The 18,165-nt window shown below is 44.1% G+C and overlaps 1 protein-coding gene across 1 annotated transcript in view; it reads left to right on the forward strand.

Annotated features, from left to right (window-relative positions):
* The window catches only part of LOC148540777 (dimethylaniline monooxygenase [N-oxide-forming] 2-like), a 130,185-nt gene that overhangs the window by 64,044 nt on the left and 47,976 nt on the right, over window positions 1–18,165 (forward strand). The window contains exon 4 of the mRNA XM_088481714.1: window positions 2,514–2,676. Coding sequence (XP_088337840.1) covers window positions 2,514–2,676 — 163 coding nt within the window. The remainder of the gene's footprint in view (window positions 1–2,513; window positions 2,677–18,165) is intronic.

An 18,165-nucleotide genomic window follows, 5' to 3' on the forward strand; every position in this document is an offset into this window, starting at 1 on the left:
TCCACGGGTATCCGAGTATAACTTCATGGGAAGTCTTGATTATAATGAAGAAACTGATATGTTCAACATGGAGGTCTCCAACACGAACTAAAACAGGTTGAGTTCTCTTAGACACAGTTCCATTACAAAGAGATTTACCATCAATGGAGGTCCAGGAGTCAGAATGATCCAAGGTGCTGCAGGGAATTTGTAATTTATCTGCCAACCGAGACGACATGAAACTCCCCGCTGCCCCGAAGTCCAAAAGGGCAGACACAAACACAGGGCTAGAATTAATGTCTAAGGCTATGGACAACACAGAGTCAATACGTTTAGAGGACGGAAGAATTGCTCCTAGCTGAGTGCACCCAAAATTAGCTAGAAATGGGACGCTTCGCGGCTTGCGGGTACAGGAAGCCACCAGGTGACCCGAGTCTCCACAGTATAGACAAAGGTTCTCTTTAAAGCGTCTCTGACGTTCTTCGTTAGAGAGATGGGTATGATTTACCTGCATGGGTTCTTCCTCGGAAAGGGAGGGTGTGGGACGGGTAGGGGAAGGGAAACGCTTAGCTCTGTGTTTTTCATCTTGGTGCTCTCTAAAGCGTATATCAACTTTATTACAAAGGGAAATTAGATCACTAAGACTAGAGGGTAATTCGCGAGTCATTAGATCATCCTTTAAACGATCTGATAGACCTTGCCAAAAGGCCAATGTCAAGGCTTCTTCATTCCACTTGAGTTCAGATGCCAAAGTCTGAAACTGAATGACGTACTGGCTGACAGGACGGGTCCCTTGTTTTAACTTCATAATACTGGAGGAAGCAGAGGAAGTTCTTCCAGGCTAGTCGAAAATCCTCCTGAATGTTGCTAGGAACTCTGGGTAATTGTCCAGAAGTGGATCTGAATGCTCCCAGAGTGGAGAAACCCATTCTAGGGCGGAGCCGGATAACAAGGACACAATGTAAGCCACTTTGGTTCTAGGAGCAGGAAAATTAGAGGGTTGCAAAGTAAAGTGCACATCGCACTGATTGAGAAATCCACGACACAGTTTTGGAGTACCATCAAACTTATCAGGTGTGGGAAGATTCAAACAAGGAGTAGATCCGGAGGAATAAATCACAGGAATGGGGCTAGGAGTAGCTGCAAGCACACTAGGAGCCGTTGATGTAGCTTGTACAGTATCCAGACGGTGTGCAATGTCCTGCACAAACTGTGCCATCTGTCGCTGTATAGTCTCCACACTCTCCAAGCGAGTTGCTATGCTCTGAATTAAGTCCATGAACTGAGCCATTTGGTGCTGCATAGCTTCCAAGTTTTCCAAACGACCTGCAATACTTTGGAATAAATCCACACCAGACTCCTGTCCCGTGGCCGGACCCATGGGGCCAGTGCAAACTGTTATGTTCTGGGTTGTTTGTGGACCTAGGGTGGTAGCAGGAGTGATCACAGGAGCAGATTTAAAGGTAAATGTGGAACTTTTAATGATTGGCTTAACAGACATGGGAATGGCAAGAAATAGTCCAGGTATAGCACTAAAGTGCACTTAATAACTGTAGGGGAGTAAATGGGAGAATGTCCAGAAAGTTACAGGCAGGAACAGTCCAGTATGCAGGTATGGTGGGCTGTAACAAAATGCAGGTAGAGGTAACGAAGTCCAGCTGGGTGTAAATGGAGGTAAGGTGCAGGGAAACAGCAGGTTCAGGTTCTCAGGCAGGGGAAAATGTAAATGGAGGGTGCAGGGTAAGTCTAGCCGACACAGGTGCTCAGGCAATAGGAAAGTAAATTGGAGGAGGCAGGGGAATCCAGCAGGGTTGGAGCAGGTCAGGTGAAGCAGGCTTAGGCAATGAAACCAGGTGAAAGCACAGGAACTCACTCTTTCAGCTCTCACTGGGAAACACGTTGCACTGGCAATGCAAGGGAGCTCTGAACTCCCTTAAATCCCCAGTGCTCAGCCGTGACTGGTCAGAGAGGAGCATGTGACACAACAGGATAGGGAAACTAGGTCACCTGACCGGAGACAAGATGGCGGCGCCCATGCCAGAACGGAACAGAAGCACCACCAGGCCTAACCAGACCAGAGTGACAGTATGTCCACATGGAACCACGCACAGCCAATGCTCCCCGCCAGGCACCAGTGCCACCGCCAGACGCCCCTCACCATAGCATCCTCACAGGTATTACCAGTCGACTACCATGCCAAGAAACCCTGGTGGTGACAGTATTATGTTATATAAGACATGCAAGGGTGCCAAAAAATCAATATTTTAGCTGAAGAAATGAAACGTAAAAATGACTTAGAATGTGGCAATTTGTAATGTTTTTACTGATGTCAGCATCAGTATTTCTGTTACTGGTGATAAAATCAACCACAAAGTGGCGCCTTTACAGAAGAAAACTATAAAGAAGATGCATTTGTGCAAAATAAAAAATGCACATGTTTCCTGTGTGTAAATTACTGTAGCTAAATTTGACTTAATTTCCTCCTATTGACATCATGTATTCCTTGATGTATGTATGCTTGTGTTTGTTCTTAGACAGCAGTTTGTAGAGTGGAGAAGACTTCAGACTTTTCTCTTACTGGACAGTGGTTAGTTACTACGGAAACCGATGGAGACAAAAAGACAGACATCTTTGATGCAGTCATGGTTTGCAGCGGTCAATATGCACAGCCCGTGTCATCAGTCAACACCATTCAAGGTAATTTTTAGAGTGCATATACATATATGATATATGTAGCTGTCGCTGTTCCCCAGAGAATAAACTATGGGCCTGATTCAGCACGGATCGCACAGCTGCGTTCACACACACCCTCTAGCTGCGAAAATATGTTAATGAATGCAATCGCACGGCAACCACAGCATTATACCAAGATGCCCACCACTATATAAAGCCGCCCACTTCCCATGACATACATCTGCAAGTCAGTGAAAACATTGGTAACATCTAGTAACATCTAGTAACATCTAGTAACATTGGAACCCTCCACACAGTTGTGGTTGACCTGACCTACATCGCAAACTGCTAAACTTCCTGTCGCCATCTAGACCTCGTATACAATTGCAGGGGCTTAATTATGCATGCATGCCCCTGTAATGGTGTTCAAATACACAGGCATGTCTGCGTTCCGCCAACCACCCCCCTCTCCACCCCCAAACGGTCACTTCCTGTCAATCACTATTAGATGGGACTGAGGGCCTCATTCAGAGGCAGTCGTAGGATGCAAGCGGTCGTTCTGAAACAGGGTGGCTGCTTGCATCCTGAACGGCCGCCTCCATGTCGGTCGTTAGGCTGTGGGTTAACACCCACAGCTCTAACGACCGCTAAGGGTGATGGTCGCGATGGTCAAGACCATTGCGACCATCGGGGCTTACGACGAGACCCTAAGGTAGGGTCTCGTCAACCTTAAGCCCCAAGGAGCTTCCTGCTCTGTTTGAGCAGGAAGCTCCCCACTGAAATCACTGATGATGTCAGTGGGGCCGCCCCCAAACAGCAAGCGTTCCGATAGGAACACCTCCATTTGGCCGGCCATGCCCCCGGCCCGCCCAGCAAAACGAAGCGAGCTGTCACTCAACATCGAAAGCTCGCCCCGTCTGCTACGAGACCTCTAACGACGGATCACCCGTCGTTAACCGGGTCTCGCGCATGTGCGCGACGGAGCCGGCTCCGTCGTGCGCAATGCGCACTGGAGCAACATCGACCCGGTTACGAGCTCATAGAGCTAACGACCAGGTCTGAATAAGCTCCTGAGTGCTCACTGCGATCGCTTCCCGATCGCAGCAGCCGGTTCACGCATGCTCAGTGCACAAACATTGACTGTCTACGCGCAAACGCAGTCATGCGATCCAATCTGAATAAGTCCTTATGTTCCCTAGATTAACAAACTCTTATGTTTTAAAATATTGCTTTCATGAAACTCCCTATATCACAACCCCGTGAAAGAAAGAGCATGATCATCATTTGTGCCTCAAACAGTTAATTGAAAAGAAGAGATGTGCACGAACCCCCATGTGTTAGTTTTGGTTTTGGCAAATCCACCCGCAAATTTTATGGTTTTATTTTTGGCAAAACCACTCACAAGTGTTTTGGCTTAGATTCATTTTTGGTTTGCTTTAAAATTGATAAAAACAGCTAAAATCATGTACCTTGAACCTGTTTACATGCAATCCGAACTTACAGCAAACCCGAGCCGATACTTGGCTCCACTCAGAACCCCAAAAGTGATCCGAGCCAGGATTCGATTCAACTCGGAGTTCGGTTGTGTTCATTTTTCAGGAAAACCAAACTATACATCTCTAGTGACAAGGCACACACATAAAAAAGTGCATTTACTTGCATGTGTTTGGTCAGATCCACCTTTACAACAGTAATGCACCAGGTGGTCATCAAGAGCAGCAAGTGTAGCATAAAGAAAGTGCAGCGATGTGGCTTCACAGTATTAGTAAATACACAGTATAATAATGTAATGCTGTGTCACTTACAAAACTGCTAATATTTCTAGATAGTGTAATTAATATGTCAAGGTCTCATTTACTATTTAACAATTATATGCAAATATGAATAAAAGCCTAACTAGAAATTTTAATACATTTTCTTAATTTAAAACATATAATTTATCCTTTAAAAAATACTTTCCTGCCAATGTTCAAATAGAAATGTCTAATAAATAATGCAAACAAACGGCTATGACTTCATATAATGCAGCAGCCATAGCAATGTAATAAGTATCAGCAGGGATTTTTGTGGGGCCCGGGAATAAATAGATAGATAGATAGATAGATAGATAGATAGATAGATAGATAGATAGATAGATAGATAGATAGATAGCAAAAAATAACGGACGGCACTCCAGGTCTCAATAATGAAAATCACGACAAAACTAAAGTAGTGAAGTCATGATTTTCATTATTGAGACCTGGAGTGCTGACCATTTAACTGACCCTCAAAAAGAATAACAATGTATAGTGCAAGTGCACAGTCTGAAACTGACATTAGAGCAAGTGATAGGGCCGTCAGGCAGTGGGGCCCACCAGGGATTTCCCCTGTACCCCTGTGGGCCAGACCAACCCTGGTTGCAGTTATACCTCTTTAGGTGTGTTTTCCCATAGAAGCAAGATCCCAAGGCTTCACAGGGAGGATGGTATCAGAGGTAGAGACACTAGTAGTGGTTTGATAAGTAGGAAGGGAGTCATGAAAGAACTGCATTATGAGCAAAGTAAAGGATGAGCATGAGAACAGGATAATCAACAGTACTTAAAATATTTTAGAGGTCCAGATGGACCAGTGTGGAGAAGTAATTAGTGCAGTTTCAGTGGAATGTCTGAGTGGGAGCCCAATTGCAGTTGAGAATGGAGTAAGATGAAAGAAAGTTAGATGTCACAAAACTGGGACTTAGTCATTCTTGCCCTATCCAGAAGTGCTTCATTGAGCTGGGTCACTCAGTCCCAGAGCGCTGTCACTTCATTTCTGTGGGTCATGGGTGCAGCCATGTTGACTTTGATCAGGTGAGCACTGGTATGCAGCCTCTACCTGTTTTCTGAACTCACATGACCACCTCATCATATCCCTGACAAGAGTGCCCTATTTAATCCTGCATCGGAATAATGTGGTTCTTCACTTCCCATTGCTCTCCCTCACTAGTGAATAAGTGCTACCTCCAATCCACTGCCTGAACCTGCAGTGCTGACTATTGAATTCCAGTTCAAGCCTGAGGTTACACTTTGGCTGGCTGCTACCCTCTCCTGTCCCATTCCGGATTAAGCCTGTTGTTCCATTTTGACTGGCTGCTGTTCTCTCTGGTCCCATTTCAGTTTAAGCCTAAGGTTCCACTTTGGGTGGCTGCTGCTTTGTCTGATCCCATTGCGATGTCACTTTGGTTGGTTTCTGTCCTCTCCGGAACCAATCTGATTGAAGCCTGAATTTTCACTCCGGCTGGCTGTTACTCTCTCCAGCACCATTACGGTTCAAGCCTGCGGTTGAGCCCGGGCTTGCTGCATCCTCACTAGTTCTACTCCAACTAAGCTGCTGTTGCCATCGGTCTCATTCTGGTTCAAGCCTGAAGTTCCACTCTGGCTCAGTGGCTGTTACCACAGGTCCAAGTCTGGTACAAGTCTGTGGTTCCTGTCTGTGTCCACATCTGCTACCTATGGTACCAATCTGGTTCAAGTAAGGTCCAAGGCTATGACTTATCCTTATTTCCAGCCTGAATAGTAGTCTGAAGTCTACTAGGCATCCCATATACTTTTCCTAGTGCTTCCAGTGCCAAGTGTACTTCTTATAGTGATCCTGACTACATGAAATTACTCTCCTTTCCTGCTCATTACAGGTTTAAGTGGACTATACTTTCACTGTACTGATGTGCCCAGCTATAACGTGGCATCACAGCGCTATCTCTCACGCCACGCATGGCGCGCCACACACCACGCCATGAGTCGCGCCACAAAGAAAGTTTAGTAGTGAAAAAAGTCATTACGTGTAATACAACATTTTGCCCACCAGATGTCACTTTTCCTAAACTACATAGCACATGCGTCTGATTTCATTACGTGTAATACAACATTTTGCCCACCAGGTGTCACTTTTCCTAAACTACATAGCGCATGCGTGTGATTTCATTACGTGTAATACAACATTTTGCCCACCAGGTGTCACTTTTCCTAAACTACATAGCGCATGCGTGTGATTTCCAATGTACCGTACGGTATGTTCTGTATCACCGCCCGATGATTGTTTGACAGAAGCGGTGATTCGGTACACTATTCAGTATTACAGTGTTTTCCACATGGAATCAGGAATGTACGGTATAATAAAGCGGTAGAAGAATGTCTAATCCAGTTTGAAATCATTAAGCTCTGTATTATCCACTGACTGTGCGGTTGAAATCATACTGTGTTTGCGCAAATGTAAATACTGTCGGCACTGTCCCAGACTTAGACATTAGACGTTACAAACTACAGAACTCTAGTAATGGGTGAAGCGTGTGGCCTAGCGGTCTAATGCCTAGTCTCACTGCTTCTCCCCTCTTCTTGTTCCATGGGTTCGAGACCTTGAAAATACAGTATGTTTTTTTAATTTATTTTTAAAATCTTCACTTAAAATATTCAGTATTCAATACAGTACATATGGAGCGCAAGTCTGCCCAGTGCTTCGGGAGTCAAACAGCGAAACTAGGATTTTTATTATTGTACATACAGTACTGTACCTTAGAACGCAAACTTGAATCAATGCCGGCGCTGACATGAACGTGGACATTATAGTGATTTATTATGACCATCAAGTGGCAATGGGCCCTGTTAAAGAGACTGGTTTCTGTATATCAAACTGACTGCGCGTTTAAACCGCAAAATTGCGTCAATGTCTGCGCGTGCCCAGTGGTCGGGTTTTAATCACAATGGAATGTGTGCCGCATATCCAGTGGAGCCAAGCCATACATTAAGTAGCGCTATTTTATGGCGCATGCCCAGTTGTCTATATTGCTAACAGTACTGTTGAATTTTCACACTAGTGCCATTCTGCACTGTCCGAGACTTACCGCACAGTATACACAATAGTAAATTCATGACTTCATAAGGTGCTACAGTAGTGGACTAACAGCAGTTTGTAGGGCAGATGCAGATGCAGAGCGCAAACTTGCGTCAATTAAAATGCTGTCCTAGACTTGGAAACTTTAGTAATTTAATATGTTTAGTAACTGATAGTTAACTGTGTATAAGAGAGGGGTCTCTATAGAGCAAACTGACTCCGCGTTTAAACCGCAAAATTGCGTCAATGTCAGCACAGTTTGCGTTGTGGTAACTTATAGCCAGTTCTGATGGGTTACGGTACAAATAGGATCTCTGGCGCGTGCCCAGTGGTGGGGTTGCAATGCATTGCCAGTGGTGCTGCGCCATAGCCATACCCTTGAAGCGCTATGGCTATGTACTGTACGCCATGGCGTACAGTATGGAATATCATACTGTACAGTAGCGGGTCATGATTCACACACAGTGAAAGTGTGTTATTATTATTACACTGACTGTGTAATAATAATATTAAAAATAAAAAGTGTAACCTTGACTGTCTAATAATCAATCTATTGTACTGTAGATGTGCCCAGCTACAGTACTGTAGTTTGTTGCTCCATACGGTACGCCATACAGTATACCGCATTGCTAGTTGCGCGCTACACTGTGGCGTATTGAGTCTCATAGCACTTCGCATGCCCAGTTGTCTGTATTATACGGTACTTACAACTGTAGTTGTAAGTACAATACGATAGACATTGTAGTGATTCCCTGACTCTAGGAACTACAGTACAGTAGATGCAGTAGTCTAGGGGGCTAATGCCTAGCCCTACTGCATCTACCATTTTCTTGTCCCGCTGGTTCGAGACCTTTAAAGTACATACTGTTTACGGTAATTTTATTTCGTTTTAAATCTTCACTAATACATTATCCAGAAATTCTGGTATTTCTATGCCACAGTACTTTATGACAAAAAAGTGTAACCTTGACTGTGTAATAATAAAAAATAAAAAGTGTAACCTTTCAAGCTTCGAACCCGCAAAAGGGTTGTACAGGCAGCGTAATGTATTGGTTTGATTATTTACCTTTACACTACAGCCGCCTGCAATACCAAGGTTGCACCTGGCTTGAGTGTTTCCTACAATACTGTACAGCATCTTATCTCAGGCGCATGCCCAGATCTACTGTATACCCATGTAGCGCTTTTTTTTTTTTTTTTTAAAGTCTTCGCTACTTTTGTTCAGTATTGTTATCCAACCCTTACTAAACTCAGCACATTTTATATATTAGGGGGTAAATGTACTAAGATTGGAGTGCTATTAAGAAGTGATGTTGCCCATAGCAACCAATCTGATTCCAGGTATTACTGTACAGTATCTTCTAGAAGGTGCTACTGTAGATAAATGCTAAGTAGAATCTAATTGGATGCTATGGGCAACATACAGTACAGTAACTTCTTAAATAGAACTCCCATCTTAGTAAATTTACCCCTACAAGTTTCACTTTTTCCCCCCAATTTTTTTTCTTCCACCCCCAAAATGAAAGTGAATTTTTAGTGTGTTCTGACTTTTTTTTAAAAAAAATTACGCATTTACAGTACCTTTAGGGGACGTTGAAGGCTTCCCGCAACATTGCACCCCAATTCAACAAATTTTTCCGCCTGCTATTCATACAGTAGGCAAAACTTTTTCACATACTGTCTTACTGTACATTGCATTGACTTCCCGCCTACGGTAGGCAGAAAAGCTTTCAAATTGAATACAGCGATAATTTTACGGCTGGCGAAATGACGTAATCTCCTAAACTTTTTTTAGCCAATCACGTGTTTTTGCTCCAATGGGTGAAAAAGTGCCAACCAATGTTCTCCCAACTGTCATCTCACAGGCTGTTTTTGAAAAATGACAGTTGGGAGCTGATTGACTGACACCTTATCACTTTTTTATCACTTCTCACTGTCTCCTAACACTGCTTAGTACAGTAAACACACCCCTTGGAGTGAAAATACCAGACCGGCTAAAAAAAGTAAATAGACCACCCCTAAATTGAAAACGTCCCTCAGTGTATACAGTACTGTATGTCTACTGTACTGTATTCTACTGTAAGTGCCGGGCAGCTGTGAAATCACTGTGATGGGCAACAGGGACACTGTACAGTATATGACTGTGGGCGGCAACCCCCATCGGCCGGCGCGCCCCTGGTGAGTGAAATCCTGGCCAATAGGACGATACACCCCTACATCTGTGTGTTATTGAGTTTTTGTACCTTTTTAATGACAGATGCACGTGTTGGGTCTCAGGCGCACTTAAAGACTGAATTATATACAGTACAAACACCAATTGTATAAATTAATGACAATTTTTATTTAACCTACTGTAACATGCTTTACAGAGGGGGGGGGAACTTCTTTAGCTTTCCACCCCCATAGTCCTCTACTGTCCCACGCTTCTTTCTCCTGCCGCTGGTATGTCCTGGAGTTCCAAGCTGGACACGGACATGACTACTGTACAGTACCTAGGAGGAAAGAGATGACGTGAGAACAGTCCTTCCTCAATGCCGACCGATACACCCTACTGGACCGAGGACTACACAAAAAGATTAGGCTTTTAAGTTAAAATCATCACTGGCACTTTTGGCCTCAGATGCAGAGTTTCACCTATACCAGGTGCAGACTCTACCGTGCATCAGAGTGCAAGGTCCACTGTACGCCCTGAAGAAAGGAGGATAGGCAGAGACAGACAGTAAAAGACAGACACACAGGTTCTCACCGGAGATGCTCTTGTTCTTCATCCTGCTTGATCCCACACACCCTGTACTGTAGGAGAGAGAATCCGCTGTGCAGGGCCCTTCCCTGCTCTAACAGTGTCACACTAATCCACTTCTCCACATTAATATATGCCCTAACTAACCAGACTAACAAATTTATTAATAACTAATTTGTATTATAATTAAGCCTGGTGGTGAAATACTGTAAGCAGTGCCCCTAGGCCCACAGCCCATAATATAACGATAAAAAAAAAAATACATGAAACAAGACAGTATTTGGGTGCCCCAGATGGAGGTGAACACCAGCTGTCTGAATACGATAACAGAGCACTACCATTATCAAAAATGCTTTTCTCACCTTATCCTGATGTCAAAGGGACCGCCGGTCCAACCATACAGTAGATGTACAGTAGAAGCCTGTCTCTCAATTCACGGTGCACCCACTACTGTACAGTACTGTATGCCTGCAACTATGGATGTGGATGTTGAAGCAGCCACTACTACTGTACTGTATATGAACTAAAGGAACCTGAAAACTTGAAACATCTGCATTACAAACGGCAACATCAAGCGTAGTAGCAGAAACTGGCAGCTGCAGCACAATCTGTGACGATGCCAATGTGTGCCTTGGAACAGGGGGCAATGTACAGTAAAAGTAGGTGTAAGGAAAAGAGGAAAAGTATGAAGTACACTACATAAGGTACAGTAAGGGAAAGTTATTGTAGATAAAGAGCTTATAAAATAAATTAGGAGAATACTGTATAATGTAGGGACAGAAAGCACAACCACAATACTGTACATACAGTATGGACACAGTGTACAGTACTTAGCAGTCCGGATCACAAACTGAAAAGTGGAAGTTAAACCCCTCCTCCACATTACTAATTATATACAGTACAGTATAAGCTACATAGCAGTTGCTTGACCATTTCTTTCGATGACAAATGGTAAGACTGTATGGAGATGATCAATATAATTGTTACACTGGGCACGTTTCAATACTGTTCTCCAAAACTTCATTATCCCATCCAAAAGTTCCTGTTTAGTTGTTGGTTTCACATCAGACCTGATGAACCTCTTCAACTGGGCCCAGACCATTTCAATGGGATTCATGTCCGGTGACCTACAGGTAAGTAAAAAAAAAAATTCAGTCACAGTACTGTACTTTAGTAAAAAGTGTACTAGAATAATTACTGCTCGGTACTTTTTGGTACAATAAACAGTTAATACAGTACTATAGGACAATACTCACTCTGGTGGTGTGCGTTCCCAATTTATCCCTCTCTCTTCCATGAATTTTGCTGAAGCCGAATGTTTGGGATCATTATCCTGGAATAATCGATGTCCTGATGGAAAGCATTTTCTCACAAATGGCACCATACAGCAATCTACTATTTTTTCTTGGAAGAAGGTCTTATCCATGATGCCTAAAGAGATGAGAAATTGTCAGTAACAAGCGTACACTGTACAGGACTGTAAATAATTTTTGGAACAAACATTACTGTAATGCACCTTCAAAAATATAGATCGGTCCTGCACCCCAACGAGATATACCTCCCCATACATGGACCTTTAACGAATGCTTCGGACGTGGTTTAAGTGAGAGATGTGCACGGTGTCGGAAGGACAGTCTTGAGAACCTCTCGAGAGAAACTGAAGTTTCATCTGTGAAAATGACGTCATTAAAATTCTTTCCACTATCTATCCACCGTCGTGCTTGTTCAACTCTCTTTACTTTATTAACATCCCTTATCATGGGATTTATCCTGTGGAATAAAAACAAGTTTTAGTTTACTGTCATGTAAAATCAGTGCATTATTAATATACAGTATATATATATATTTTACAGTATGTACAGTACCTTGTAGGGCCAAAAGTCCATCCCAGTTCCTTACGCATCCGTTTGATGCTGGAACAGGAGATGTCCAGGTCACATTCTGCTTTTAGAATACGTTTGATTTGTAAAGATGTACGCTCATCATCCTCACAAGTCAATTTGTGCACAATCTTTTTGACGCTCCTACGGTAGAACACATACAGAGCATATAGCAATTATTGAACAGTTAGTGTTAAAATTGGAACACAATACAGTAGCAATCTAGCAACATACAGTATACTGTAATAAAAAAGGTTGATGTAAAGTACCTACCATGTGCATTTAGAAGGAAATCTATATCTGGTCCGCGTTCTCTCAAATGCATGATAGCGCACAGTCTGTAAACTAACAAGAACACCACACTCTTTCAGCCAGGCCTGGATCTATTGTGTTGTTTTGTGTTCTTTTTTCATGCTTGCAATTATCTTGCTGATGGCTTTGCTGATTTTTGCCATGTTTGATGACAAAATCTGTGTAAAGAACAAGAGAAATACGTTACAGTACTGTTGCTGAGTATACAGACTGAGTACAGTATACAGTACATAATTTAATGTTCAGTATCTTAAACACAGGGGGGTATTACATTCTTACTTTACATCAGCCGTAACATGTGTATACCGGTATATACTGTACTGTACAGTATAACCAGCTAGTAAATTTCATTTTGCAGGCTGTGTTTAATAAATGATAGTTTTGAGCTAATTAGTGATATATGTTTCCCAATTTAAACTCACATCAAGCTTTCATACAGTATGCCCCTAAATACGCAAATATGCATCTACCATATGAAGGAGACAAACAGGACAATAAACACAGCAATATTGCTACTGAAACTAAGATGGCCGCCGAGCAAAACAAGATGGCAACGGTCACTCACGGGAGACTATGAGGGGCAGCGGGAGGCATGGGGATGATCGTTGTGTGTGTGATAGTTACTCCATACACAAATAAGCGTCTACGGGGATGGGTGAAGGACGGGGTATACCGAGGCAGCGGGACGTTAAACACAGCAATATTGCGACTGAAACTAAGATGGCCGACGAGCAAAACAAGATGGCGGCGGTCATTCACGGGAGACTATGAGGGGCAGCGGGAGGCTAGGGAACGATCGGTATGTGTGTGATAGTTACTGGATTCACAAATAAGCCTCTACGGGGATGGGTGAAGGATGGGGCATACCGAGGCAGCGGGACGTTAAACAGCAATATTGCAACTGAAACTAAGATGGCCGACGAGTAAAACAAGATGGCGGTGGGTACAGGACGGTCACTCACGGGAGACTATGAGGGGCAACGGGAGGCTAGGAACGATCGGTGTGTGTGTGATAGTTAGTCCATACACAAATAAGCATCTACGGGGATGGGTGAAGGACGGGGCATACCGAGGCAGCAGGACGATAAACACAGCAATATTGCGACTGAAACTAAAATGCCCGCCGAGCAAAACAAAACGGTACCGTATATGCATTGAAAACTTGCTGCGCAAATCAGCATCTAACACAGCAAACTGCAAAATGACCGTGAACCTAGCAAGCTCCCATACTTACAGTACCAGCGGGTTGATACTGTAAGAAACACCTGTAGAAGCTCAGGGCACAGCAATGAGCAGCAACAACAGCGACTTAGAAGTCAGGCAGCATTGCAGGTAGTAGTAGTAGTAGTAGCTCAAGGGTTCGTACTGTTGATACGTGCCGATGAGACAATCCAAGTAGCAAGTCCATATAGTTAAGTAGCAGATTCACAGTGTGGATAGCTAGTGCGGTCTGAGACGCTCTTTTATGCTACCAGAGACAAAATAATTCCTTCCCGCAGAAAATCTGCCCGCTGATTGGTGTATTTGAAAAATGCATATCCTTGTGGTCCAATGGCATGGCAGAGTTTTGGCGGCAAGGTTTTCTGCGGGAACATAGCACTACATGGCGTATGGCTTGGCGCCACAGATCCCATTGTACCCCCCTCCATTTCTAATCCATCGCAGATGGCTGACAGCCACCATAGTGGCAACCGTTTAATACAGAGAGCTCTCTCTCATACAGATCCCACTACTACCATACTTAGCGTGCAAGGTTGGAGCAGCATCACCAATGTCATAAGTTTGCGATGCAACGTTATTTTGTGCTTCAAACGCACAGTCAGCTTTGAATACAGAGCGCTCTCTCACAGATGGAAACCACTCTCAGACTCAGTCCAAGGGACGTAGCCATAGTGCACAAGGCTGAGACTGCATATGCGTTGTCGCATGTTTGCGTTTTGTGTTTTGGGCGCACAGTTTGTGATGCAGAGCCCTGTCTCACATTCTAGACAGTAGATTCACTAGCAGTTTCTGCAGTTATGAAATCACTATTCTGTGGTGCTAAATTGTATGGCACCATCAGTTTTTAATATTCAGTACAGGCACATTCATAGCGGCACACTAGTTGTCCTAGCAGACGGGGGATGGTGTCCTTGGCAATGGTGACAATTCGTAGCATTTTTCAGGACACTAGGGCAGAGCTGACTGCTTACAGTAAATGGATTAACAAAGCTTCCTTTATTATGGTAATGTGAGGCTCTTTGCTTGCTTTGGGGGAAGGGACCTGATGCACTGTGTATGACTGTCGGCCCACTGGGCATGCGCCAGAAATCCCATCGCAACCCTCCTACTGGGCATGCGCCCGCCAGAGATGGAAATGCAACAGCATACAATACTGTACCGACTGCAGTAATACAGCCAACTGTGCATGCTCAGTGATAGCATAGCGCTACATGGCATATGGCTTGGCGCCACAGATCCCATTGTACCCCCCTCCATTTCTAATCCATCGCCGATGGCTGACAGCCACCATAGCGCGAACCGTGTAATGCAGAGAGCTCTCTCTCATACAGATCCCACTACTACCGTACTTAGTGTGCAAGGTTGGAGCAGCATCACCAATGTCATACGTTTGCAATGCAACGCTATTTTGCGCTTCAAACGCACAGTCAGCTTTGAACACAGAGCGCTCTCTCACAGACGGAAACCACTCTCAGACTCAGTCCAAGGGACGTAGCCATAGTGCACAAGGCTGAGACCGCATATGCGTTGTCGCATGTTTGCATTTTGCATTTTGGGTGCACAGTTTGTGATGCAGAGCCCTGTCTCACATTCTAGACAGTAGATTCACTAGCAGTTTCTGCAGTTATGAAATCACTATTCTGTGGTGCTAAATTGTATGGCACCGTCAGTTTTTAATATTCAGTACAGGCACATTCATAGTGGCACACTAGTTGTCCTAGCAGACGGGGGATGGTGTCCTTGGCAATGGTGACAATTCCTAGCATTTTTCAGGACACTAGGGCAGAGCTGACTGCTTACAGTAAATGGATTAACAAAGCTTCCTTTATTATGGTAATGTGAGGCTCTTTGCTTGCTTTGGGGGAAGGGACCTGATGCACTGTGTATGACTGTCGGCCCACTGGGCATGCGCCAGAAATCCCATCGCAACCCTCCTACTGGGCATGCGCCCACCAGAGATGGAAATGCAACAGCATACAATACTGTACCGACTGCAGTAATACAGCCAACTGCGTATGCTCAGTGATAGCATAGCGCTACATGGTGTTACAGTATGAAATCACTATTCATTGAAATACAGAGCCCTCTCTGGGCACTACAGATCCCATTGTAAACCCTCCACTGGGCATGCGCATGAAATCCCATTGCAACCCCTCGAAGCAGACAGCCACCACAGCGCAGACATTGACGAAAGTTTTGCACTATTGAAACACACAATCTGTTTGTAATATCTTACTTTTAAGCAGCCTTTTAAACAACAACACTACAGTATTACAGTACAGTACAACACTACTAAAGTAGTTTCACTATAGTGTCCAGAGCAGACAGTGACAAAAAAAAAATATACGGTACGGTATATTCTTTTCCAGGTATCGAACCGGGACCATAATTCTACCAAAGTGATCACCTAACCACTAGCCCACACGACAGCTACAGTGAACCACAGAGAGTGGCCTCATCCTTGTGCACTCCTCCCGCTGCTGTTTTTTAATTAAAAAAAAAATTGTCATACTGTAATGCATCCCATATCAGTGAAAGCTGTGCGTGCATCTCATTAATCTACAGTATCGGTTATACTGTGACAACAACTCCGGCAACTTCTCTACTATTCAGTTACTGCACCGTACCGTATGTACAATACAGTATGTGCAGTGATTTGCATCCTGTTATAAGATGTTACGTACGGTACAGTACTATATACTGTATATGTATATTATGCGACATTAAAAATACAGTATTGGTTGTGCGTACATGCAAATGCTGTGAATGTGATATCCATCAAATTTAGTGCACAGTAAGTTTAACAGTATGGCATTCTGGTCAAGGCATTCAGTACAGTGGAGCACTCGCCACCCAGCGGTTAAGCACTATATTACATGCAATTACAAAAGTGGAGCACTCGCCACCCAGCGGTTAAGCACTGTATTACATGCCGTAGCATATCCTTCGTTGAAGAATACCACGGTATTCCACAAGTCCATGGCGCAACTCAGAGGCCTGCACGCTACGCCACAAGTCCATGGCGCAACTCACGCCACGCCATGAGCAACAAAATAGTTGGGCAGATCTGTACTTCAGATTACCTTTCTGATCTGCAATTACATGCTTACTCTCAGCATTGTAGCTCCTAACCTACCCTGAGTCATTCTACTTTCTATACCATCAGTACCTTTCTTGATGGTGGTTGTTGCCCTGATGTTCCTCTCTTGGAGTGTTAGGGTTCACACTGAGTTTCTGCTCAGTGTTCATTCTGGTTGCTGGGAACTGGGTGCTGGATCTAAATTCCTTTTTGAGGGTCTAAGCTCCAGTGACCCAGCTCTGGTAATCGGTTTGCAGCATCTGTCAGCAAATTCCAGATTGGCTACCGATTACCTGTATTACACACTGCTCTGTTCCCTGAGATCTAAAACACTGGTTCTCGTACCTTATTCCTATATTCAGGGGTTGAGTTCCATTCAATGAGTTCCAGGGACAGACTGGGAGCCTTCCAGGTGTCACTGACTTCTCTGAAGGCACCAGGCATTTACCACAAGGGTCAAACCGATTGTCACGATCCGGACTATTTAAATTACTTTCTTACCTCTCCGGTGTCTATCCAGGATGGCACAGTGGGGGTCATTCAGACCCACTCGCGAGCGAAGGTCACTCGCAAGCGGGTCGATGTTGGGCGAACGCGCATGCGCACGACGGAGGGAGCTCCGCCGTGCACATGCGCGAGACCCGGCGAGTGACGAGGAATACGTCGCTCGGGGTCTCGCACCAAAGGGGGCATGCTGTCGATGGTGACTGACTGCACTCCCCCTTTGGTGGGCATGCTGGGGGTGTGGCTCCCAGACAGAGGCGTTCCCATGGGAACGCCTACCGTCTGGATCCGGCCCCACTGACATCACTAGTGATGGTACCACCATCAGTCATGATCAATTAGCATATTATTATTCTTCAAACATTGGATCCTCAGCAAACCAATTATTATTCTTCAAACATTGGATCTTCATCAAATCAATTACTATTCTTCAAACATCGGATCCTCATCAAATCAATTATTATTCCTCCAACATCAGATCCTCATCAAATCAACTTATTATTCTTCAACATCGAACTCATCAAATGAAGTTATTGTTCTACAACATCGGACTCTTATCAAAGCAAGTTATATTATTCAACATTGTACTTCTAGTAAATCAAACATTTGATTCCTCATCTCAACTAATTAATAAATTTGACTTTGTTTATTCTGTCATTGTCTTTTGGGCACTTCATTAACTACCGTATCTTCATATCAATATATGAGGAGGTCCTGGCTAAAGCCACCCAAGTTTGTCCACACTCATCCAATCTCTCCTTCAGCCTCCCAAACCTGTTCCTACTAAAGCCATTCCTCAAGCTTGACTCCCATGAGTAGACCTCTGATTCAACCACTGCCATTCTGCTATGACCCGACAGCCCAGTCCATGGGTCCTGACTAAAAATATTAAACTCCATATGTGACATGAGCTAAACAAATATTCACCCTTA

This window comes from Taudactylus pleione, unplaced genomic scaffold (genome assembly GCF_031769625.1).
Source record: "Taudactylus pleione unplaced genomic scaffold, aTauple2 ptg000017l, whole genome shotgun sequence".
Lineage (NCBI taxonomy): Eukaryota > Metazoa > Chordata > Amphibia > Anura > Myobatrachidae > Taudactylus > Taudactylus pleione.